The 25,689-nt window shown below is 43.2% G+C and overlaps 1 protein-coding gene across 1 annotated transcript; it reads right to left on the bottom strand.

The window, feature by feature from the left end:
• Window positions 1-22,389, bottom strand: GIT2 (GIT ArfGAP 2). The gene is made up of 21 exons (XM_029961149.1): window positions 22,281-22,389; window positions 21,643-21,755; window positions 20,832-20,937; window positions 20,448-20,534; window positions 20,216-20,346; window positions 19,645-19,739; window positions 18,940-18,985; window positions 18,439-18,444; window positions 18,044-18,095; window positions 17,496-17,568; window positions 17,071-17,168; window positions 16,678-16,789; window positions 15,630-15,772; window positions 14,708-14,857; window positions 12,420-12,668; window positions 10,957-11,046; window positions 8,336-8,418; window positions 8,064-8,246; window positions 3,136-3,199; window positions 2,052-2,299; window positions 1-1,771 (listed from the first exon to the last, which is right to left on the bottom strand). Exons 2-20 carry the CDS (start codon window positions 21,753-21,755, stop codon window positions 2,087-2,089), a joined length of 2,094 nt encoding a protein of 697 aa, XP_029817009.1. The 5' UTR covers window positions 22,281-22,389; the 3' UTR covers window positions 1-1,771; window positions 2,052-2,086.
• Between the last annotated feature and the right edge of the window lie 3,300 nt (window positions 22,390-25,689).

Below are 25,689 nucleotides of genomic sequence, written 5' to 3'. Positions count from 1 at the left end.
TTTCACACACCGAAAGGGTTTTAGCATTTTATAGTAATACTGTAAACAAAAGATTAGGTCAAAATATTGTACAGACAGAATGACACTGATAAATACAAGGATTTAAAAAAGGCAAAAAAGCTTTTCCTTTCCTCTGCAGCATTTTGTAAAGGAAGAGCAAGTTTGTTTACAGGGGAACAAGAGGAGATCTAGTAATAAAAGAAAAAAAAACCACCTTTGTTGTTTCAGGTGCTATAAACTTTGTGACTGCAGTGCTGTGTGATGGGAGGGTTAATGAACTTGCTGCTCGTGGGTTCCCCCTGCTGGGTTTGAACCCCTCTGATTTCAGCATAGCTGGAGCAAGGGCTGGCAGTTACCAAAGTGTCCCTTGGGTTTGGATCAAAGGCAGGTTTAAATAAGAGATAAATAACACCATAACTCAGTGCCACCCTGCTTTGGAAAGCAGGTAAGATATGTTAAAGAACAGCACACAGAAGTGTCCTGAGACACTGAAAAAGACCAGCTGCTGCCTTTCAGTGATTCCAATTTAAGTTCCTAGAAGATTCTCACTATTTAATTGCCAGGAGCATGATTTTGAAGGAGGTTTCAAAAAGGTCTTTTGCAGTTCTAATCTCAGCCTGCCTGTGTTCCCATCAGGCTACAGATGCTTCTGGGAGTCAGAAGGGCAGAAAGGAAATAAAACCCCACAGTGAAGAACATTAATTTACTGAGTTGTCATCTCCTCTCTCCATTCCTTCCTCCCTCAGACTCTGGAAGGCAGTTACAGCATCAGGAATCCAGCAGTGTTATGGCACTTGTGTTTGGATATCCATGCAAACACACCATAATTTAAAAAGGAACCAACCCCTGCTGCAGCTCCTGGGCAGTAACAACACAATTCCAAATGGGACACAGGCAGAGCAAAAATTAGTGATTTCCTCTCCCACCTGAAATTCAGATTCCCAAAATGTCTCTTTTTTAAAATTATGGACTGATACACTTTTGTGAACTGTTAGGAATGAAGAAACCTGGAGCACACGTGGCCACTGGGGACCCACCCACCCTTGGGCCAGGCAGCCTGGCAGGGGTTACTCAGTAAGTTGTCAAATTTTGAAGGATTTGCATAAAAAACTTCGGAGATATAAGAAATATTTTCACATTTGGATATGTTGAGGTACAGAGGTTATATACCATGGCAGACACAGCTGCTTTTGCACTGGCACTCTTCTAACTTCCTTTTTTTGTTAATTAGCACAGAAACCTTAAGTGAAATTGGATGTGGAGTTACTGAGCAAGGCTGCTGCAAACAAGACGGTGCCTTGAAGATGACAGGAAAATTCTGTAGGAAACTTAAGAAAGAATTACTAACTCAGAAACAAAGGATAATATTTTAACCACTAATGCCCTAAAAGTAACATCAAACATATATATTAATGGCATAGTGACAACTAAAAGAAATAACTATTAAGTTTCAAATTCCTTCCAAAACAGATAAAGTGACAAAGACCTTGTAGAGTTACACGTAACAAGCTTGGATGCCCACAACTACTATTGGTTTAGCAGACTAAAAACATATTGCACAACAGTTGATATGGGAAGAGAGAATATTCGGCTTGTACCCCGTTACCAGGATGACAAACCTCCTTCCTGCTGGTTGGCAGTGAGGGTCCCGGAGCCTTCGGAGCCTCATCCAGAGGGATCCTGGCAGGTGAGGCTCCAGGATGGACGGAGCGAGGCAGACACTGCCCTCCCATCCGTGCAGGTGGTTCCAGAGGAGTCCCACAAGCAGGATCTGAAAGCAGAACGTGGCCCCAAGGAAACATCTACAAGAGCTCGAGACAGCACTGGGACGTGGTATTGGCTCGACAGCTATTTGCAACATGCTATTATCCATAACTACACTGGCAACACAGGCACAAAATAAGGCAGTGGGTTAAATTAATCATAAGATTGTTAGAAAACATGCAAAAATAATACTGAGTTTAAAAAAAAAAAAAAAAAAGTTTCTTGCCCCTTTAAGTTTTTCCTCGTAAAAATTCGAATAGTCCCACACCTAGGTGTCGAAATCCAACCTTTTAAAAAACAAGCCTAAGAAGCCCCGAGTGACTCAGTTGTTGTTCTCTTTGGTTGTGATGGTGACGAGCTGCTTGGCAGCCTTGGCGATGTCGTAGGCGCACTGGATGACCTGCTGTGTGACCAGCTGGATGTCCGTGCTGGGGCTGCTCTCCACGGGAAGGGCCTTCCTGCACTCCGACTGCAGCCGGTAGGCACTGGAGGTCAGCAGGCGCAAGGACGTCCTCACCAGCTCCGACTTGGGCTTCTGGGGAGGGAAAGCAGAAGCTGAACTAGGCAGAACAACAAACCCCTTTCAGCAGCTGGGAGTGCTCACAAGGGCTCTTTGATGGGGGACATCTGCTGCCAGGCCCTGTCCTTCTGCACAGGCCTCTCCGCGCGGCAGGAGACGCGATTTCTCCTCTCTCATCTCAGGGAGATTTCAAGCCCCTGCCAGGCAGTGCACAGGGAATGCTGCTTCACTCTCCCGTAGGAAGTTACTCATACACATTTTCTGGTGCCTGTTTCCTGCTCCCAGCCCATGTCCTGGCTGGCAGGAGGGGACGGCGTGTCCAGGACGATCAGTGCAGATGGGCACAACAGCCTTAGATCTTTGCTGGCAGTTTTAGAAAGGTAGGTAAGTTTAGGTAGTAAGGTAAGTTTAGAAAGGTAAGTAAGTTCACAAGAACTCAGTCATGGAGATGTCTCTCCCTAAACATGCTGTGAACAAACAGATCACTCTGGTGGATGGGTAACAGATCTCAACATGCCTGCAAGTAAGAAATCCAGGCACCAGCACTCAGATGGAAAAGGGGGTGATGAGTCTAGTGAAATTCCCATATAACCACACAATGCCTCAAGCTAGACCCAAGTAGCCTCCAGTTTTGGAGGAACTATTCTTAAGAATTTTAAGTTCAAGAGTACAATTAGAGGCCTGGATTCACACTTTAGCCCTTCCCAGTTGCCATGTTAATAAATGCAGAGGTGCAACGTGTAAAACACCTCATAATTTCTCCCTTCCTCTGGCTTTTGGTTTTTATTATGAAGGGAAATCTACACATGGGGAATGAGGCCAAAACCACTCTGATGCTGGCAGGTACTTACTTTTGGGAACAGAGCTGCCATTTCTGTTACTGCCACATGTATTCTCTCGGAGCACGGTATATAGCTGCAAAAAGATGCACTGGGTTATTCATTATGCAGAGACTCTCCTTCCTCTTCCAGTTCACTAGTCAGTGGCTATTACTCTAAAAACAACTATGTAACTTCAGAAAAAGCAAGAACTTAACCAACAGTGCAAAATTATTTCTTAAATTTTCATTGTTCTTCAGAGTGGGTTTGAGGCAATAACTCTTCACACCTGTTATACCAACTGTTGTCAGGAAAGTCTCCATTTGTATGTAATTATGGAAATGTGTCTGAATATTACAGAATCACAGACTGGTTTGGGTTGGAAAGGACCTGAAAGCCCATCCAGTCCCACCCCCTGTCATGGGCAGGGACACCTTCCACTAGATCACATTGCTCCAAGCCCTGTCCAACCTGACCTTGAACACTTCCAGGGATGGGGCAGCCACAGCTTCTCTGGGCACCCTGTGCCAGGGTCTCACCACCCTCACAGGGAAGAATTTCCTCTGTATATCTCACCTAAATTTCCTCTCTGTCAGTCTGAACCCATTCCCCCTTGTCCTGTCACTGCAGTTCCTGACGAACAGTCCCTCTCCAGTTCTCCTGGAGCCCCTTCAGACACTGGAAGGTGCTCTGAGATCTCCACACAACCCTCCCTTCTCCAGGCTGAACAGCCCCAACTCTCCCAGCCTGTCTCCATAGGGAAGGTGCTCCAGTCCTCTTACCCACCTCATGGCCTCCTCTGGACTTGCTGCAACAGTTCATTAACTGCACATTAATTCATACTCACATTTCTTAAACCCACCCCCCTGCCCAACAGTTTAGATACTGGAATTCATCTCCAAAGTGTACAGAGAGTGGCTCAGCTCACTGTTTGGTGGATTACTGCTGTGTGCAGGACACCATGCCCAACCAAACCGATCATGTCAGTCAGGCAGTCAGTGAGATTCTGCAGCTTGCAAATATTTAAACAAAATCTGGTGATACAGAGGTGCTTTGGGGGAAAAAAAAGGCAAATTTTTTTGCAGTCTTGACAAAAAAGTAGATAGAAAAAATAAAAATCACTTTGTATGTTTGACCTGAGTAAGTTTATTTCCAGTCCTGTGTTCATGACCAGGTGAAGCCAGGAATGCAGTACCATGCAGGTATTTTCCCTTTCTCATTTTCCAAATGGAAAGGCCAGACCCCTACTGAGATGGGCTGTGCCCAACTTCCCATATGGAATTCCAACCTGACTTTTTGGGTGAAGTTTAACTAAAGGTAAAACATCACATGAAGGCAATTTCAGAACACCAAGATGCCTTCTTAGATTAACTAATACACAGTAAACAAACAACACACAATTCTCACACAGCAGTTTGCACACACATGCATCCCCAAACTACCAACTGCTTTCACCACATGTAAGTTTAAGGCTAAATATTTTGTAATTCTGGTGACTTAGCTCATAAAGCAAAGACAGGTTCCATTAGTCCTCACAGATTTTCCCTCTGATTTATACACCAAATGAAATTTGGTCTGTTCAAAATAGATCTTAAAACTATTTACCATAAACTGCTGTGAAACTTATGGTAAATAGTGAAGTGTTAGTGTGCTCTGTCACAAGTCTAATTTCAAAAGACTCGTTTTTATGCTTCAAAGACTCAGTTTTAGCATAAGACAGTTCACATGATTCAGTCTTAAACATGAGAATCTCAAAAATCACTACGTAAGAGCATTCAAGAAAACTATTCAGCATTTGTAGGTTATGGTAGGTCAGTGCCCTTTCAAGCAAAAAGAGCCCCAAAACCCACTCCCCAGTTGTTATTTATTCAGTCATCTTGCAACACCAAAGGTGCAAAAATCAGTCACTTGCAAATGCACTGAGAGAGAAGCAACACACTGGGGTCATTTCGGCAATGCAGGAAAATTGCTGTAAAAGGAGTATTTCCATGTGTCTGAAATCACATGAGTTCTTCCAAACTAAAAGTGGAGAGAGGTCTTTCAAGTTCACCATCATTCCCATTCTGCTGCTGAGTTAATGATTAATCTGCTCCCTGACCAGCCACATTGACCAGCACCCCACCTCATGAAAGGGAAATTTGCTGATTAAACCTTTTGCTAACAAGGCAGAGAAAGCCCTCAGAGTAACCTGAATGAAAGACCCAGGTTAATGATGTGTTTTATAGTATGTTCTCTAGGTCAGCTGCAGTGTCCTGGAGAAATGGCTTTAGTTTATCACCTAAACACTCACTGTGAGCTCATGAAATACTCTGACACGTGTGTTGGGTTTACACACATTGCAGTGAGACATCAGGAAGATATTCAAGTAGTGACAGCTTGGAAAAAGAATCCATCATTACCAGTAACTTGTGTTCATCTCCTCATCTAATCCTGACATTTGTCAGCTGGGGTTTGAACCTGAGAAGTTCTTCTAAAGAGTGTCTCACTTAAACTTCACTTATATTTGAGGCACTTATAAACAGTATTTTGGTCGGGTTGGAAGATCCTATATAAACACATTTTTTCACTGATTTGAGATACAAATGATCTCATCTGACCCCCAGCTGCACAAACACTCAGCTATCAGGTGTGAACGTTCCACAGTGGGGATGTGAAACTCCTGCTTCTTTTGCAAAGGTGCACAGAAGCAGCAACCACATGTTGTGCTGTTAGTTCATAAAATCACAGAACCGTTTGGGTTGGAAGGGAACATAAAACCTCAAAGATTTATTCCTAAAGGAAGAAATTGTTCCCTGTGACAGTGGTGAGGGACTGGCACAGGTTGCCCAGAGAAGCTGTGGCTGCCCCATCCCTGGAAGTGTCCAAGGCCAGGTTGGAGGGGGCTTGGAGAAACCTGGGATAGTGGAAGGTGTCCTTGCCCATGGCAGGGGCTGGAATGTGATGGTCTCTAGGTCCCTCCCAACCCCAAGCATTCTGTGATTCTATAGTTCTATGATCATCCAGTTCCAGCCAAGTTGTTGTAATTTAATTTACCTCAAAGGACAACAAACAGAACAGAGACAGGAGAATCATTTATACCAGAGCCAGCTCCAGTTCAGGCTGTGATTCTGTTCCCCACCAAATCAACACTGGGAGCTGCCACTGCAGGTGCTGTCCCAGGTCTGCAGGTCCCTGATCACCCAGAGCATTTCATGCATCGCCCTCCATGACCCCTGTGCAGACGGAGTGGGAGAGAAAGAGGCAGCAGAGAGAAAGAGAAAGGACACTGTGCCTGGGAGGCAGGGACAGAGGCCAGAGTACCAAGAGGCAGGGCTGGGCTGCTGCATGGTCAGAGGCTGCAGGGGAGCTCTCTCAGCCCAGGGGAGCCGTGTGCCGGAGCAGCCGAGGCTGTGTCTGAGCTGGAGTGTGCCCGCACGCTCCAAGGGTCTGCTCAGAGCATGGGAAAAGGGGTGGGAGAGAGCGAGGAAAGAAAGGAAGAACGTGTTTCATTAGTAGATGATATTCTTGCATCATTTTTTTACTCTCCAATTATCTACACAGCACATGATTTTTCCCTACAGTGTTCCCACCACCAGCTTGGAGGATGTATTATTACATCCCCAGTAACTCATTTTGGTAAGGAAGCATTCCCCTGTGTTAAGGACGCCAGGGAATAGTAAAATAAAGATCAGCAGCTTCATAGTTCAGTGTTTTGCAAGATGACACTCATCTAAGTACAGGCAAACACCCCACTCCACACGTGGTACAAGAAAACAAAAATAAACGTAACAGGTTGTTTAAACATCTGATCAGTTTAACAGTGAAAGCCAGGTGTGTTCTACTGTTTCTTTCAATGATTTTTTAAAAATTCAAATACTGTAAACTGTGATATACACATAAACTAAACTCGTTTAAAGCTTCTCTTACTGTTGCTTCTCTGTGAGAAACAAGTAATAAGGGATTGCAGTGGAAAAGGTTCTGGCCAAGGGCACTGAGCTCAGCACAAGCACATTAGAACTCACCATTCAGCGTCAGGGGGAGAGGCCACCCTGGCCCTTCTAAAAATAGAAAAGTACAAGGAGGAAAAAACACAGAACCAAAGTGGCCCCATTGTTGTGCACTTCTCTGAGCGAGGCAGGAAGTGAGGGCTCAATCCAAACCGCTGCTGCTCCTCACAGAGGGCACAGGGGCTGGAGCAGAGCAGGACCCGCCCGCCTGCAGGGTCTGACTTCCTGGAGACCAAAGTGTTCCAGCCCTAAAATGCATTAACACCTGGGAATATGTAATTCTTATTTACAGCCTTCTAGAAGAGCTATGTGGGAGCACCACCTGATGATCAGCAAGGGCAGTATCACTTTTACTCACTCATATCTATGCTGGATATTAATTGTTCAGGTGGACCAGAAGTTCCCTGAGGGAGCTGAAGCTGCTGCAAGCTGACGTGCTGAGTCAGTGCCCCGCTTACTCAGCTGTGCCTAAACCCAACAGTTCAAAATACTTTTTGTTGGTACATTATCTGTACTAACACCTCAGAAGAAAGGCAATTTCTCCCTCCTTTGTAATTTTCTCCTAAAACAAGCCCTGGTGTAACTATCAAATTTGTGTGAGGTGTCCTTACCTACGGACACGGAAGTGTGAAGATCCCAGAGAAACTTGCAGCAAGTTCTTTGTAACACATTTGATTTTTATCTAAACCAACACTTGTTTTGCAGCAGAACTGCACAAGTTAAGGGCAGCAGCCAGGGCAGGGCAGGACAACCAGAACTGCAGCCAGAATCCACTCACAAGGGGGCTGTCACTGGTTTCCACTCACCCTGTGGTGCAGGGACTAGGACACCAGGAAACACCAGACCTACACATTTTATAGGTGTGAAATGGAGCGGCTGTACTTTTCACCTTCCTGTGTACTACAGGTGAAAACACCAGAAGAATTTTCCTTGTTTCTCACCAACTGCAGAGCTCTTCCAGCACTCACCCCTTACCTGTCATGCTTGTTCTCCTGTGCCGCTCGTAGCAGCTCCTGAATGTTCTTGGTGATCTGCTCAGTCTTCCGAATCACATCTTCTGTACTGGGCAAACTGGAGCTGGGGGCTGGGTCTGTGTCCTCAGGGATGGATCCCTCCCCCTGCCAGACAATGCTCCTCTGCCGGCCCTTCCTGCCCGACCTGCAGGGGAAGGAGGCAGGGGTCAGCCTGGGGAGCCTGGCTGGGGGCACACATGGAGCTGGGTGTCAGCCCAGTGTCACAGCACCTACCCTGGCTCCTCCAGCTCCACAGGGGTGGTGGGGTTGTCGTAGTCACTCTCGGACACGCTGCTCTGCTTCTCCAGCTTTGAGGCCTGCAAGGAACACAGACTGATTTCAGCCTGTGCAGGGAAGAGCAGCCCTGGGCTGTGCCCAGTGCTGTTCCCATGTATGTGGGCTTGCTCTGAGCACAACAGCTCCTGCACCAGCTGCCGTCCCCAGAGCCTGCTGTGCCCCCTCACCCCATGCCAGGCTCCTGCTGCAGCTTGTACCTGAGGCCCTGGGCACTTCCAGCACAGCACAGCCCCACCAGCCTGAGCGCCAGGCACCCAGCGAGGCAGGACAGACAGACAGACACAGCTCCTTCCCCTGCCACTGAAATTGCCCTGAGGGCACACAGGGAGAATCCCATCAGGAGGAGAGGCCGAATGGAGAGGGCAGGACTATGAAACAGGAGCCTGAACAGTGAGCATGAGCCCACTGGAGAGGGGCAGAACCCCAGGGAGAAAGAGGCCAGACCAAGAGCAGGAGGCCCACGGCAGAGCAGAGCCCACGTGGGAGGCTGAACACAGAGTGGAAATCAAACCTGGCGTGGGAGGGTGAAACAAGAACTGAAGCCCCACACAGGGCGTGAGGCTGAACCAAGTGAAGGAGGCCATGACAGAAGAGAGGTCAAATCAAGCACCGGGGTCTGACACCAGAGCAGAGGCTGTCCCTGGGAAGCCCACTGCAAAATGGAAGACCAAAATGAGGGTTAAGATGTGGCAATGGGAAAGTCAAAATAAAGACAGGAGACAGATGATGGCTGGAAGACAAACTGTGGGTGGAAAATCAAAGGGCACAGAATGGAGGAGACTTGGAACCCATTACAGTTTGGAGGCTGACACAAGAACAGATAAGGCCCATTGCAGACTAAAGCCCAAAACGGTGTGGGGAGCCAAAATGTGAGGAGTTGAGGCCACTGAAGGCTTGATACTGATACAAGGCTGGGAGGCCAAATAAGCGAGAGATGTGGCCCAGAGCAGAGCACAGGATGCAACAAGGGTGGGAGGCCCAACCATCAGGAACAGATGGCCATGGAAGAACAGTGTCAAAAGGGGAGCAGGGCAAATTCCAAAGTAGAAGCTGAAACGAGGGAAGGAGGGATGCAGGGAAGCAGAGACTGGACACTGTAGGCCCATTGCAAAGTGGGAGGCTGATCCCAGAGAGAAGGTGGAATGAAGAATGGAATACCAAAATGAGCTTGGAGGCCAAATCTGCAGCCAGGCCCCAGGATCATCACACATCCACCTACTGTAGTCTTTTAAAAACTGCACAGCCCATCAGAAGTTCCCACTACAGCTTGTCCATTTGCAAACATGTCACACCAGTGTCACTCTGCACAGAGATCAGCAGCTCAGGGTCCTCCACAGACCCTGCTGAACAACCAGCCTTGGGGCTCTCCAGAAACCCTGAAGTCATGAGGAGGGAATCTCAAGTGTTAGACTGCAAGGGACACCTCCAACCTGCATCCCTGATCCATACACTTAGGAATCTGCTTACAAAATAATACTTCTACCTCAAGAACAGAGCAAAAATATGACCAGGAACTGGTTTTCATTGGTTGAGATCCAGTAGGTTTGTTAAACACTCATCCAATGTTAAACCCAGCAATTCTCACTGAAGTACCTGGAGTATGGACCCTTTAAAGTTACTCTGTACAGAAGGAAAAAACCCAGCATTTTTTGAACACTCCTTAGAGAACAGTTGGTAAAGCTCAACTGTAAAAGTGACACGTTTTGAAGATAAGAAACTATCACATGTAGGGTCTAACCTTTCCCCTCTCCCAGATGTAGAGACATCAATACAAATAGTGCAAAGCTCTACTATATGCTCAGAAAAACAAACCACAACAATGAATCACAAAGAATAGGATACTATGGAATCACTAATATAGAATCAGCATAGAATAAAAACAAACAAACCCTCTGTAAGCTTCTAGTGCCACACAGCACTGCTATCATCTGGAGCCAAATCCAGATTTCCTTTTGACCAAGCAGGATATTTGATTGAAATTTTTATCATCCATCCCTACTTGCAAATCTAATATTTTCTGCACTGATATGTTCAAACACTGTACAGCCAAAATAAAATGGGGAGAAGAAGAAATTAAAAAGGAGGTTCTGTGTCCTGGCAGGGAGAGGTCAGAGTATGGCCATTCAACATCTAAACCCCCAAACTTGTTATCCATAAGACAAACAGTCAGTCAGGCCCATCTGGATTGGTGCAAAGTGCAGCCCCCAGGAAAAGCAGCTTTGAAGCCAGGCCTCATGCAGTGCTTTTAGTCAGCAGGGAGAGTTGTACATCGGCTTAGAAATATCAGCGAGCGCCTGGAAAATCACTGTCCAAGCAGCAACCAACTTGTCTTCTGGTGTTGTGCAGCTGAACAAGTGATCTGAGAACTGTGTGTGGTGTTAAACGCCAGAGATTGTGAAGTTAGAGAGAGGCAAGTGCCCACAGTGTGTGGCAGAAGGAATGAAGGGATGAGTTCTGCTCCATGCAGAAGGCCAGGCAGCGAGAGAGGGGGAAGAGAGAGGCATCTGGCTCTGGGGAGATGTCACCTCCTCCAGGGGAAAGGTGGGAAGGTACTTAACCCTTCGTGTGCTCTCATCCCTTGACCAGGAAAGCGTGGAGGGGAAGGAAGGTAGAGATGAAGAGGAGGTCACAAACGCACTCCTCCCGATCTAAAAATGGGAAAGAGAAAAACACTCGGGAAAAACCACAAACAAAACACAAATAAACTCTTAACTTAAATAAAGGAACATTCTTAAAACCATGGAGATGACAAAGCAAGAATGATTTTGAGAGTTCGGCTCAGCCTGAGTGGACTTAATTCTTTCAAAATACAATTGATGTCACCCTAATATTGACACTCTAGAGGTGCCAAATTCCACAGAGAACAAAATATATTCACCACAATGCCAAATTAACTAACTCCACATAACAAATCAATGTTCAAACCAAGTGACCAAAGGACCTATACAGGGCACTGTCATGTTTTGCAAACACTATCACACACGAATGAATTTTGACATTTCTTGCTGCCAGAACTGCCTTTGTATCAACATGCCAATATAATTCAAAATGATCTAAATGTCATAGTTTAAATTAATTAACTGGAGGCGGGGAAAAACCCAGCAGACAAATTTCTGCACTGATTCCCTGGTGCATTCAATTGTCTTTTTGGAATGTGCATGGAACATTTGCCCTCCCTCATGCCATAACTTCAAAATATGTTTTAAAGGTCTTAATCATTCAACTGGAAAGAAATACAAGACAGTGCTAACAGCAGGGAAAGATGCTGTAACAAATCCACAAATTTTAAATATGTGTCAAAAAAATACTGTCCGGGGTTTCTGCCCATGGGGAAACCTAAAAGGATAACAACAAAAAATTAACTGTAGTAGTTAATTCAATGCAGTCATTAATTAAATGCACTGGTGTGTGCTGGGTCACTTATGCAAAGTGTGAACACCTCAGTACAAAATTTTTTTAGTAACAGGGAACTCCCTCTCCACTATTTGCACATCACACAGGAAAATACTAAACCAGAAGAATCTGACTGACAGATCTAAACCATCTCCAGCCTCCAGCTGCAAACTCAGAGAAAGAAACTGGTGGTCTGAGGAAAACTCAGCTTAAATTTTACTTTTTCAAGGTGGTTCTGAAGTTCCACAAATTGGCACCTGTCTGTATATCTGAACAAATCCATGAATTTTACCTGCCTTCTTTGAATACTACTTTCCTTCCTTCCTCATTTTCAAACAGTCGCATTTTGATATTTGGCATATATACTGTGGTTAAAAAAAACAGCTGAGCAGAAGCCAAAAGCTCCAGTTTACATGTTCCAGAACTGCTATAGCTTCTACTTTTCAAACCATCAGGCTCCTGCAGACATGTTAATACAGCAAACATGAACAATTCTCACAGTTCTTATTCCCTCTGGTTTTTTCCTCTCTGAGGTAGAGCTGAGCAGCGTCGGTGAACGAGCAGAGCTGGAAGAGCCAGGAAAGCTGAACATGAGAAGAAATGCAGAAGCAGCAGCAGTTTTACTCACGTGTGGAGGGAAGGGCTGCAGCCTTGGGCTGTTTTCCTCTGGGTAGGTGACCTCCCCCATGGGCAGGTAGGGCTTCTGCCCCGAGCCAGTCTCGTACATGGACATGGGCCTGCTGCCCCGGGCCGACGGGCGCCGCTTTAAGGAGGAATTGGTGGTGGGGTCTGGGTACTCAGAACCACTTTGGACCTGATAGATATTGGTTGTGGCCTGTCTTCTGAGGTTGGTATTTTCACTCTGTAGCGTTTGAAGCTGAAAGAAATGTTTAGCAGTGTTTGTTTCCTAACAGCAAGTGCCAAGAGCAAACTGCCCATGCAATACACGCTTGTCAGCTTTAATACCAAATCCAGTTACTGGTGGCTGGGGGTTCATTTCTTTTTCAAAATCTACTTGACTTGCTTGGTATAAGCACAGAAACGTCTGTGTTCCAGATGTGGAAATATTTAGGTGCTGATTTCCAGCACTGCAAGCTAATTTAGATCTTAACTCTGGGTGCTGTAGTTCAAAACACATGATCCATTCTTTCCGTACTGGCACAGGAATTGTGGGATATAATGAGGTTGTGAGGGAAAGGATTGACAATACAACAGTTTTCCAAGCAAAGTGATCCATTTCAGCAGCCAATACAAGAATTTAGCAGACTTTAACATAAGGCCCATGAAATGTGACAATGCCAGAACTGCAGCACAGACACCAGAGGCAGCACAAAGGAACTCGAGCTTGCTTTGCAAAGCAAGGAGAAAATTTAGCTTATGAAAATTAAGCATCAGCTACTGCTTTCTAAGAAGCCAGGAAGAAAGCATTTTAAAGCTTTTGATTATTACTTGACTGATAGTAAAAATGCACCAATTCTGTTTTATTTGGTGGAGTTACTTGGAGTAAGTTTGCTATATTAACACATCAGAAAGAAAAGATTCAGTAAAGAACACTGCAGCACAGCAATGATTTCCCTCCTTCTACACCACATAAATATACTAAAGCCTCATTAATTTACAGGCTCTGAAGACTTTTTTTTTACCCTAAATACACTATATCTGTTTAAAGAAACTCAGTATAAGTGGAAAGTTAATTCAGTTGATGCAAGAGAAATGCTCAACCAGTACAAGCTGTTAAAAGACCAAGGAAACACCATGAGATCCCCCAGTATTCACCATCCCAGCAGATCTGAACACAACAGAAGAGAACGCTGGCCCTTAACAAACAAGGATATTCCAACCTGCTGAATTAGCTTGGCCTCAGGTACAAAGAGCTGAACAGTCTCACCACCCTCCAAAGCATCAACCTCTGCCCAGAACAGCAGGTTCACCTGCACAAGTACAGCCTGAAAAACTTTCTCTACATGTCACTCTTGCAGGATTTTAATTATTTGGAAAATAGGATTTTAAACACTAATTAAAGGGATTAATCTGAGGAAGCAGCCAGTCCTTTCTAGCTACCATGGCAGGCAGCAGACTGAACTCAGTACAGATATAAATTCTCCTTAACCCCACAAAAGCCTCTATTTGCAAAGCACGCAACAAATTCTTGATTTGTTTATATAAGGAATTAGAGGCCTGGCTTCCAAACTCAGATTTTTGAGCTTTTAATTCAGGATTTTAGCATAAATGCTCAGTTTTCTCTTTGTATCAGACCATCTACACATAGTAACCTGTGCTGTAAATGAGACACCTCTGCTTTACCTTTGTCCAGACAAACCCACAGTGCAGGTTTAAGGTGGGAATTGAGTTTATCACTATGTCCTATAGGTGCTATTTCCCATGGATTCAAACACAGGCAAACAAATAAATCTTGGCCTCATGGTATACAAGAACTTTATACTGTATTGTCACATTGCAGACCATTCAGTACAGCCAAACTAGGTTGGATTTTAATTTCTCTTCATTCCAGGTAGGCTTAATAACAGGAAAAACCCGCCAACATATTTACTGGGGAAGTTGGAAGTACATTATATAGATGGCACTTACTTCCTCGTTGTTTAAAGACAACAAAAACACACAAGACTTGCAAAAACTGTCTTGTTACTTGGAAAACTTATGTCAAAGTTTTGACATAAGTCAAATCATCATCATGATTTGTTGGGTCAGATCAGCATCAGCTCCAGAAAAAACAACATTCAAAGCATGTGTTGCACATAAATATTTATAGTGTCATATCTGACCCCAGAGCAGCTCTTTAAAATGAGTTTTCTCACTATCCCAATATTGGGTTATTGCATCCTCAGCTCCAGCAGTTTTATTCTAATAACTTCAGACACCCCAAGAGCTGAGGGGTTACAGAGTTGTGCCTGTTACCTTTTTCTGCATGATCCTCAGCTCATCACTCAGGTTGATGTTCACTTTCATTAACTGCTGAATCTTCACCTCAGAAGCCACCAAAGCATTTTTAACTTGCATATATTCCTGGGCTGTCACTGGTCCATCTGACAAGTCTGAATCCAGGCTCTAGGAACAGGAACAGAAAAATATGTAAACCATTGAGAAAGAAGGAAACAAAACAATGACATTTCTACAGCTTTTCATGTATTTACTTCAAAAGAATCACAGTTCAATTTAAGTTAAATTAATAAGATCCATTAATTAGCATCATTTTAGTCCACTATAAAAGAAATCTGCTGTCAATCAACTCTTAGCTCCTCTAAAAACATTTGTCTCAGCATTTCAGTGACAAAATACTGTTTTCATAAGGTTTTTTTAAAATATGCAATAAAGAACTGGAAAGTCATAAAAGATAGATTGCTAAACATCCAGTGTGCATATCATCAGGGGAAAATAAAGTAGAATTAACAGACCTACTGCCCCTGTTTCAACCACTCTGCATTATTTTCAGGAATGGTTTAAACCACTTGTTCATGTTGGTCTGCTGTAAATATTTCTTCAGTAGGAAGCAGTACCTTCATGAAATATCATGGAATCACTGATTGAGGATGTTTTGGTACATGCAATTATTTCATCTGTGCAATTAGGTCTCTATCTTATCTCCAGATATACACATTACTTTTCTAGAGAAGCATTTTTTTTTACAGTAAAAATTCCTCAAGTCACAACACCTAATCTTATTAGAAAATTCATAGAGTGAGGCATGATTACAAAATTAATTTGAAAATTAATTTTAAAATCCATTTTCTGATCATTTATGCAAGTTAAATCCCTTCACAAGGGGAAGGATTCCCTTTATGAATAACATTCAGGGTGTGTATCACTATTTCAAGCCTACCTTCTGTCTGTTTGATTTAGCTGCATTTGTTTCCAGATCTGTGTCCTCATCTGAAGCAACACTGTCATAATCAGGCTGGTCGTTATCCTGACTCTCACTGCTGTGCTGATTGCTGATTGATTTGAGTATCAGTTCCACATTTTCTGCAGATCAACACATTAAAAAACATACAAGGGAGTTTGGAGAAGAAATGGAAGTGCACACTTTTAAAACATTAATTTTAGATCCACCTAGCAGGTATGAATTACCATTGTCCAAAACTAGTTTGATGGTTTTGCCTTTTCATTTCTTACAAGTGTTTAGTCAAGTTAAAATAAGTGATGAGAATCACGCTTTAACAGCTCAATGAAATTCACACATATTAAAAAAACCCAACAGACTACCCTGGACAAATGGATGCCAGCATTCAAATGAAAAATACAGGGAAAAATTGAAAGTTAGAAAAGATTTTTTTTGTGTTTTCTCTCCAGAGGGAGAACTAGTGCTCCAATGTTATTTCATACCATCATGGCTAGAACTGTGGCTCTGCCTTGTTGTTAACACAACTATTTGTGATCTTTGCTATCTGTCATGCTCAAGAAATACAGAAAATAAACATTTTTGTTAGGTGAATTAGCAATAAGATCTAAATTACAGCCACGTCCTGCATGTAGGGAGCAGCCAGAAATTCCAACATCTAAACCCCTGCCATTATCCCAGATGCCAGTCGAGACAAGTGTCACTCTTGCACTGTTCAGGAGTATTCCAGAAAATATTATCAGATTATTATAAAAATCACAACCATCCCAAAAGAATGTTCCCAAATTGCACATATCCCCCTTGATTCTTGTTACAAATACCAAGTTTAACAGACTAATCTTCCGTATTTGGGCATTATTTTGGTGGCCTACTGCCTGTTGTCAGTAGCCTGATATCCACGAGTTAGTTTCCATTTATAAAAACAATCCCTCTCTCTCTCCATTGACACAGCACTGCTGAAAGGGTTCTGGGAATGACTGAACTACTGAGGAACTGCCTTCAGAGGAGCTGACAACAGAAGCTCACTCACCTTTGGAACCAGTGAGAGGATTCCCCTGTTGTCTTCGTTTGGCATCACTTAAAATATCTATGACCAGTGTAGCAAACTCATGGGCATTAAATCGAGCCAGTTTCTGTCTTCCCTAAATTACAGAATAATGCAGGGAAAATAAAAGTACATCCTGTGTTAGATGAACAGCAGAGTTCCCAGAAAAACTAAGACTATACACTCAGAGTGAGTCGACTATTCAATTACATTTATTGCAAAAAGTGTGACTTAAAAGGGAAATGTAAATTATTTTAACCTCTTTCCAAGTAGATGTAACTCTTCTACAGTAATGAAATATAGTAAAGCAAGATTCCTTAGGCCTATTAAATTACCTGGCCTATTAGACTATTTTTCAGCATTAAGAAGATTTCATACCTGATTCCTGGTTGAGGAATATTCAGGATTTACGGGAAGAAAAGGGACCACCGTGGTCTCTGTCACAAGTGTGCTGTGATTCTGAGTTGCAAGCCAAACTGCTCCAGAGGGAAAAAAACAAAAACAGGGAATAACCTTCCTGTACTATTCGACAGTGTTTCTTGTCAAAGAATAAAAGACAATTTCAAACACAAACACAATCAATTCAAAGGAAGGCTTTTTCCCCAGAGGGTTCCCTACTCTGTGAAAAACACAGCATTTTTTGAATTAACATCCCCTTCACACAATGCAAGACAAAGAAACTCCCATCAGCAGTAATTACTGAATACAGAAGCATTTCAACAGAACATGTGGCTGGATTAGCATCTTTTTTGTAATGTAACAATTCGGATTTATCTTATTTCATTCCAGAAAGCCTCACTCACCTGCATCTGTTTCCCTCCTGTCAACTTCATCATACACATCCATGGCAAGTTCTTCAAATAAGTGGTTGCTTAGCTGAGGGTGGAAGAGAATAATTACAGCTTGAAAATAAATTAAACCCAATAAGTTCTCTGTAACAGAGAAAATGTAAGAGCACAACTCTGCTCTCTTTTCTTCAGCCTACATAATTTATAGAAATGCTCCTTTCTCAGCCTGCCCAGTGAGGTAAATCCATGGAGCAGACTTGGATGATCACCCAGTTTCTGGGTACAAAGACAACAATTCTGTTCTACACTTCTTTACTGGTTAATGGATTTTTCTCTCCTATCTGACCACAAAAAGACCTCGTGTGTTTGGGTGAAGCAGAGCCACTGTGGGAATGAGGTACCAAACACCACTGCAGATTTGGGATTAACTGAACAGCAAAGGCCCACAAAATATTTTTGTTTCCAGCTGTTCCTGCAGTGGGTGATTCAAGAGATCCTTGTGTTAGGAAGCCTGAAAGATGAAGTGAGGAGTTTGCCATGTCTAGAAAAGGAGTTTTACTTACAGACTGAAGCTTCTTCTTGGCTGCTTTTGCCAGTTCTGATACATCCAGACTGCTATGAAAACAAGATGTGATCATTACATCTACAGCATGTCATGGCTTAAACACAAATTATACATTCCAATAACTCAGGGATTAAAATGTCACTTCTATTTGAAACCCCCTAATATTTTAGTATTTTTAGTATCACTTTTAACACACTGATGTTACTAATACAATATCACAATTAGCGTATTCAAAAGCTTTCAAACACAACAATCTTAAATTTAAAAATAAAAATAATCCCAAAAGTCCTTTGGAATATGGATACCCACAATTTTTTACCCATACAATTTTAATTTTATTAAAGCTCTTCATAGAAATTTTGCAAGCAGTAGGTTGGACAGTAGTTTACTTACAGCCGTCTTATTTCCAATTGCACAGCAAGAAAAGAGAAACAGGGACTTGTAATTAATACTTGATATGTTTGGTACAAATATTATTTCATTGATTCACAACCAAAACTTAAAAACACTCAGAGATCAAAAGTATAAATATTTTCAGAGGAAAACACAGCTTTCTTGTAAGTATTATTTTAAAAAATCAGGAAACCACCTCAATTGTTCCTTAAATTATTACACAATCTGTTTCTTAGGAATTCTCATGTGTGTTTCCTTAATAGAATTGTCTCACCTTCCCCCTCCATTTTAACAAACACAGCAAACTTCTATAATATTCTGATTTTGTTTATATGACAATACTCTTTCTAGAAAAAAAAGCTTCCAAGATTAATAAAGGCACACATAAAAAGTTGGAATGGCAACAGGCTTAAAAGGTGTTTCAGAAAGAAAATTAAATGTAATCATTAGGGTTTTTTTTATTTTGATGTTTTCAAACATTCCATGGAATCAGCAACTTACCTGTCTGCCATCTGAGGTATAACAAAGTGCTGCCCGTTTTTGTGCTCTAGAGTTGAAAACAAATTGCATTTTAATAGGTTGGTACTGGTCTATAATTTTCAAAAATATAAGGAAAAGGCAAACACAGAATAATTTATTTTGCATGCAATTACTCAATTTCCAATTACACAGAGTTAGCAAGTCTTAAAAGAAGACTCCTACCACAATTTCCTGGTATTATCAAAGATTCCATTTAAAGCTTATTAACTGTATTAAAATCATATTAAAAAAGAATATTAAGTTCTAAAATAGGTGACTTTATGGTAGCTAATGGCTAAAAACTTGTAAGTGTGCTTGTGTTCAGAAGGAACCTACTTAATTAACACTCCCCTGCTTTTGCATTTCAATTGCAAGAAATGACTTGGAAGAGTTTCTACAGTTTATATATAGAACATGCATATGTGGCAAAAGAGAAAGGAGCTTAATTTTTAATCTAGGTATATTTAAAACCCTACAGTTTTATCTGAATTTTAAATGCATCATCACTAATCTTGCATCTTATACTTTCTTTGGTTCTCCCTGTATAATTTATACAGAATATAAATACTGGAATATCTGAAATGGATATAAAAAGTGCATTAACACTGACACAAACATCACATACCACAGTCTGAACTGTCCTATAACTAAACAGACAGACCTCAGAGTGCAGTTTCTTGTGCTTACCTGGTTTCCTGCCACAGAGATAAAAAGCCAACCTGTCTGTGAGCTCGTACTGGATCTCCACCAGCCGCTCTGCCAGCTCGTGGTGCCCCCCTTGTCTGGGTCACACACAGAGGGGACATCAGTCAGTCATCGAGACACACAGAATTAAAAAGGGTCACAGAAATTGATTTAGAACAACCCAGCACAGACCCACAACCTGGTTCCACCCTGTGCGCCCCAACCCATCTGTGCAGTTCAGCCCTTTCCCACAGCAATTCCCGAGTTACTCCACACCCCTGGAGCCTACTCAGCTGGCTGAGCTTGCAGACACTCTTTTCCTCAGATCCCTTTTCTGAGAGCTGCTAGCCTGGCACAGCACAGCCTGTGTCATTGGGATCACAACTGTCTCAAGCACCCAGAACACGAGCTATGAAATGATGAAAATGCCTATTTATACTCTTTATTCATCCACTCTTTCTAGAAAAAGTATAATTAGCATTTAACATTCAGATTATTTTCAGGACAGAAATGTATCTAAGCAGGTTCCTCACATGATTTATGAACATCAGGTAGTGTATGTCAGAGCTTCTACCTTGCATAGTCAACTGGAGTTTTCCCGTTGGAATCTTGTGTGCCAGGATCAGCACCATAAACCGTTAACAGTTCTGCCTGTAGAGTCTGTCCCGCCTTAGCAGCAACATGGAGAGGGGTGTTTCCTTTCTCCTACAAGGGATGAAGGAAAATATCTACTTAATCAACAGGCCTGAGCAGAAGACTGAGCTATAATTGATTGTTTAACAAAACAATGAAAAAAGTGTTCCTACAGGATGAAAGAAGTTGGCTTGAGCTCCTAAGGAAAGCAGTCGCAAACAGGTCTCCAGGTTCCCTGTCCTCACACTGGAATGGAGTTGCTGGAAAAGAAGCAGGATTATATTTAATACAACAGCAACAACTGTGAATCACCATTTGCTTTTCAGCAATCCTTTCAGAAAGTGGTGTGCAAGAGTTCTTCTCCAATTAACCTAAATTAATGCCTCTCAACCATCACTTCCAGTATCCATACGTATTACCAAAAAAAAGTGGCTTCAGGGTGAAGCTAAACTCTGTTTATTTATGTAACAGTGCAGAAAAACTGCAGTAGTTGAATCAAAAGCAGCTAACTGAAGTGAGTCAGGTTTGCTGTGCTGTCCCTGCAGGTGCCCCCTCACCTTGCTGAGGTCTTTGGCAGTGACACTGTCGTCCTCCCGGCACGGCAGGCGATGCACAAACGCTAACATCTGATACTTAGCTCTAATGAACTCGGCTTTGTTGGGACTGCAAACAGAAATCCAGGCAACAGAAAGGAAAGGAAAGAAATATTAGTGCTTTCACAGTGATATAGATGCTCTAGAAAAAAAAGGAAAATTCACAAGCGACGATGGAATCAGATCTTTGCCAGTGGCAAAGTCAGACGTGGAAAAATATTTTCATTAAAAAACAACCCAGTGCTGATTGTCTGACTATGCAGAGCAAACTTCTGTTACTAATATCAAAGTATCTGCAGACCACAGCATGTGGTGTGTATTTCTTAAAAGAAATTATGCCAACTATAGATCTATATTTACTATATGCTGTTATTTACATTTTAAAATGAAGCACCATAATCAGTGACAGAAATCTCCCAATTTTTGCTTAATTCATCAGCCAAACTCAGTTTTTTTGGCAGCATTCAGATAACTGAAGCACGTGGCATGAGAATTAAAAGTCTTTTGATTCAAAGACTATTCACTATTTAAAGTGAGAAGTCAGGAGACAACAGTTCAGGGAATTCAAGCAATGAATTTTTGCAATAAATTTTTAAAAATTAATCCTTGAAAAGTAAAGAAAAAATAATAATGGGTGCACCAATAACTAATTTAGTCTTGTTCTCCTCCAGCAACAAAACACACACAGGTTCCCATGGATTCCTTGCTGCTCTGTCACTGCTGAATAAAATAATTACAGTTCTATAAAATAACAATTCTGCCATTTCCCACTTACTGCACTTTGTCCTGCGGGCTGGCCTTGCGCCGTCCACTCATGACAGAGGCAGGGTCCAGCAGAGAGTGTTCCCAGATGGAATTAGCACCATTGTTGTACAGCGTTTCAACCATCTGAAACCCAGGATACACACACAGGCATTGACACTGTGCTGCTGGCTGCACTAATCAAATATCTGTAATTATTTCCAAGCAGACATCAAGCCAACAGATTCCCATTCTGTGTGCCAGCATCCAGAACCTACTGGGATATCAGAACTGGGCACGTGCTGAGGAGGTTATGATGTGGAATGTAGTAAGAAGCTCCTTAAAATTCCCTTCTCTTCCCAACAGCAGTTCTACTGAAAAGAAAATCTTGCTATACATTGAAAATTTAGGCTGATGCAGATCTGTTGCAGAAGTGTGAAAGAAAATTGAGGTGACCTTCCAAAGCAAAGGTATCAAATTAAAAAGGCAGAGACAATTCTGATTTCAGCGGTCTGGTATTAGTGGTCCATCATAGAAAACAAGAGAAACGAGAGGAGACTAACTTAGAAAATGAAAGATTAAGAGGACCAGCCCCTCTCAAACAACAGTTTAATGATATAAAAAAATTTAATACATCCAGTTTTAACCAAGGAAGACAGCTTTCCTTCCTACCTGCAGCAGTGTTGGAGGCCACGGCGTGTGTTTGAGGTGCCTCACTTGGGAGATGTGGCGGCCCAGGCTCCGGTGGACACTGCAGCACTCGTCACAGATCAGAATCCCCCTGTTTATGGATGCCCAGCAAGGATCTGGAAAAGAACCCATTAATTACAACACAGGAGGCAACATGACCTTATATTTCAAACACAGACTCCAAAACAAGGAGCTCTGCCTTCTTCCCTGCTTAGCCACTCTGTGAGCCTGTAAACCCTACAGCCAGGAGTTCTGGGTGCTGGGAAAACGGGAAACACCAGCCCTTGCTCTCCTGGGGGATGTGGGATTCCCAGGATAGCAAGGAGACCCACTGTGGAAACTTGGGGAAAACCCCACTGCTTGCAGTTCTTCCTATGAAAATAGTTTCCTTTCCAAGCATAACAGGACACCGAATTTATCACCGCCTTGAAGTGCTTTACTTGGTATTTCATGGAGTTCCACATTCCTAACAACAGCACCTACCTATTCTTTGGAAGAACTGCAGTTGGTTTATTTTTGGGAAAAAACTCCAAACCTGCCACAAAAATCTTTATTGTTTTTTTTATTAAAAACACCCAGTCCATACACACAAAGTGGGAACAGCAGTCAGGCTTTTTCCCTGACTACTCAGTCTTTACTTCTATATTATTGCAATGTTCTTTCAACTTCCACTTTAAATAATAAAAACACTCAAGAGTGTCATAATTAAAAAAAAAAAAAGTACATACATGTCAAGTCAAAGGCTCAGTAATATCCAAAACTGTCAAGCAAAATAACTTTATCTCTCATTAGATCCAAACTGAATCATCTTACAAGCAACACAGAAAGACAACTGATGGGAGGTGAAGTAGTAAATAATATATATGAGCAATTATGGAGCTTCAAACATCAGAAAGCATAAAATCGAGTAGGAATGGTACATCAGGTTGAAACAATAAATGCCCAACAGGACATCAAACAGGTCCCTCGGCTGCTCAGAGCTCAGCCTCCAGAAGAAACTCCAATTTCTGTCAGTGACACATGAAACTCAACGTGCCAGAACCCTGCAGGAACTGAGCAGCCAGACAGAGCTCCCAACCTAGCACATCGCAGGAGAACAAAAAAAGGAAATCAAGGAATTCTCTTTTATTTTGGAAAGATCTTAATTTCAAATGCAGAGATGAGTCTCAGGCCGAGTACAACGTGAGTCTGGTATCTGATGAGAGGCCTTCTGAGTGCTGTCAGAACACATCTGAGCAATGGTGCATCAGGGAAAAGGCTTCTCTGACCCATGCAACAAACTGGCTGAATCCTTGAACATGAGATCTGATCACAGTTGTGGTTTCTGAGCAGAGCTGATGTTGTCTGTGCTGAAGGCAATGCAGGTAAACCTGTTTGGACCCTGGGCCACGAGGGATGGGAGTCTATTCACCCACGATAACCATCACAGCCCAGAGTCCAATTAAAGCAGATGTTTTAAGGGAAACCCTAACTTAATTTAAAAAAAACAAATTAATAACATGCATACAACCTCCTTGTTAAATCATTCCATTACTTTAACAGCTTTCACTTCCAAGAAGGAAAAAAATGGCAAGGAAGTGAGAGGTATCTGTTGTAACCCAAGGACACAAACTGAGGCAGCCTTCCAGATTAATGAGCCTGGTCCCTTCTCGTTAGAGCCCAGCTCATCACACACAGATCACATCCTTTGGGATCCTTCCCTTTCCTGTTCCTGTCACTGCTCCCAGGCTGCTCCTGAGCATCACTCACTGCACAACCAACAGTCAGCATTAGGGGTTTTCTTTACATCCACCCCAATACCCAACTCAACTGGCTCCAAACAACAGCAACTCACCCCGATAAAATCAGCCACTGTTTATTTGGTCATTTCATAGCAGAAAAAGGGGTTTAAAAACTCTGCTGAAGAATAAAAGCCAAGGCTTTGCTTGTAATTTCAGCTTGCACATTGTACCTAAGAGAAATCGCACTGCTGAAGGGGTTTGTGTTTAGGTAGAGTCCCTCAAAAAAGGGCACTGCTGGAAATGGGGACGGTGGGATGCAAATAAATGCAGTAAAAGGAAAACAAAAGGAAAGACAACAGATGGATTCAGCAGGGAAACTGAGCAGCTGAGCACACTGGGCCAAGAGAAGGCTCTTTGCTCCTGCAAAGGTTCCAGGAGCCCAAAGGACACAGAGCAGGATGGATTTGATGCCGTGCACAGGGGAGAGCACTGATCAAAAAGCAGAGGAAAGCGAAGCACTGCAACCTGTTTTCTGCATCTGTGGCCCCTCACGTCAATCCATACCTGGCTTAGCACCATTTACTTGTTCCAAAGAACAGATGGGGATGGGAAAGGGAGAAGGAATGTGGTATTAGGGAGGCTGAAGAAGCAGAAAGTGCTCTCAGTTTATGGCAAAATGGATATTTTGGGTTTAAATTTAACGGAATGAAGCATCTGTGCTGGAAATTATTTGAGCCATTTTTAAGAGAGATCCAGTTATGGACTTGATCAGGATATGCTTAAGCCAGTACCAAAATACACAGAATCCTAGAATCATTTAGGTTGGAAAAGACCTCCCAGACCATCGAGTCTGTGACTGATCCCCACCTTGTCCCCCAGCCCAGAGCACTGAGTGCCATGTCCAGTCGTTCCTTGGACACCTCCAGGGATGGGGACTCCACCACTTCCCTGGGCAGCCCCTTCTAATGCCTGACCACCCCTTCCATGAAGAAATTCCTCCTGATGTCCAACCTGAACCTCTGCTAGCACAGCTTGAGGCCGTTTCCTCTCATTCTGTCCCTTGTTCCCTGGGAGCAGAGCCCGACCACCCCTGGCTCCACCCTCCTGTCAGGGAGATGCAGAGAGCCAGAAGGTCCCCCCTGAGCCTCCTTTTCTCCAGGATGAGCCCCCCCAGCTCCCTTAGCCACTCCTGGCGTTCCAGACCGTTCCCCAGCTCTGTTCCCTTCCAGCCCCTCAATGCCTCTCCTGCCGTGAGGGGCCAGAACCAGACACAGCACTCGAGGTGCCTCAGCAGTGCCCAGCACAGAGAGACAATCCCTGCCCTGGTCCTGCTGCCCACACTGGTTTTGATACAGAAGACAAGAGGGGAGAGGCTGCAGAGCCAGGGCCAAGCACTTTCAGGAACCTGCAGGGTGATTCAAAACAGGAAGCGTGAGATGACAAGCCCAGCCGTGGGTCTGAGAGTGAACTCCTGCCTGGGATAGGAAGTGCACCAGAAGGGCTCCGGTAAGATCAGCTCGTGTAACAGAAGCCTCTCCACATTCTGCCACAGAAACAAAGGGAGTATTGAGGAAGTCCCAGGGGAAGCACTAATTAATGCAGGTGTCAGGCACACCCGACCTGGTGCAGCCCCCAGGGCTCCTGACACAGCCGACCCCCCCGACAAACCC

The sequence above is a fragment of the Manacus vitellinus genome, unplaced genomic scaffold, assembly GCF_001715985.3.
Source record: "Manacus vitellinus isolate BGI_N305 unplaced genomic scaffold, ASM171598v3 scaffold_31_pilon, whole genome shotgun sequence".
Classification (NCBI taxonomy): domain Eukaryota; kingdom Metazoa; phylum Chordata; class Aves; order Passeriformes; family Pipridae; genus Manacus; species Manacus vitellinus.
The sequence above is the reverse complement of the archived record's forward strand: the minus strand, read 5'-3'. Positions and strand labels throughout refer to the sequence as shown.

Bases quoted from the DNA above. Each gene is read 5' to 3' on its own strand.
- GIT2 (XM_029961149.1), bottom strand. From the start codon at position 21,755: ATGGTTGAAACGCTGTACAACAATGGTGCTAATTCCATCTGGGAACAC. The intron at 18,986-19,644 runs GTAAGCACAAGA...TTTCAACTCTAG, and splicing joins TCTCTGTGGCAGGAAACCAG to AGCACAAAAACGGGCAGCAC. The intron at 2,300-3,135 runs GTAAGTACCTGC...TTCCCTCCCCAG, and splicing joins TGGCAGCTCTGTTCCCAAAA to AAGCCCAAGTCGGAGCTGGT.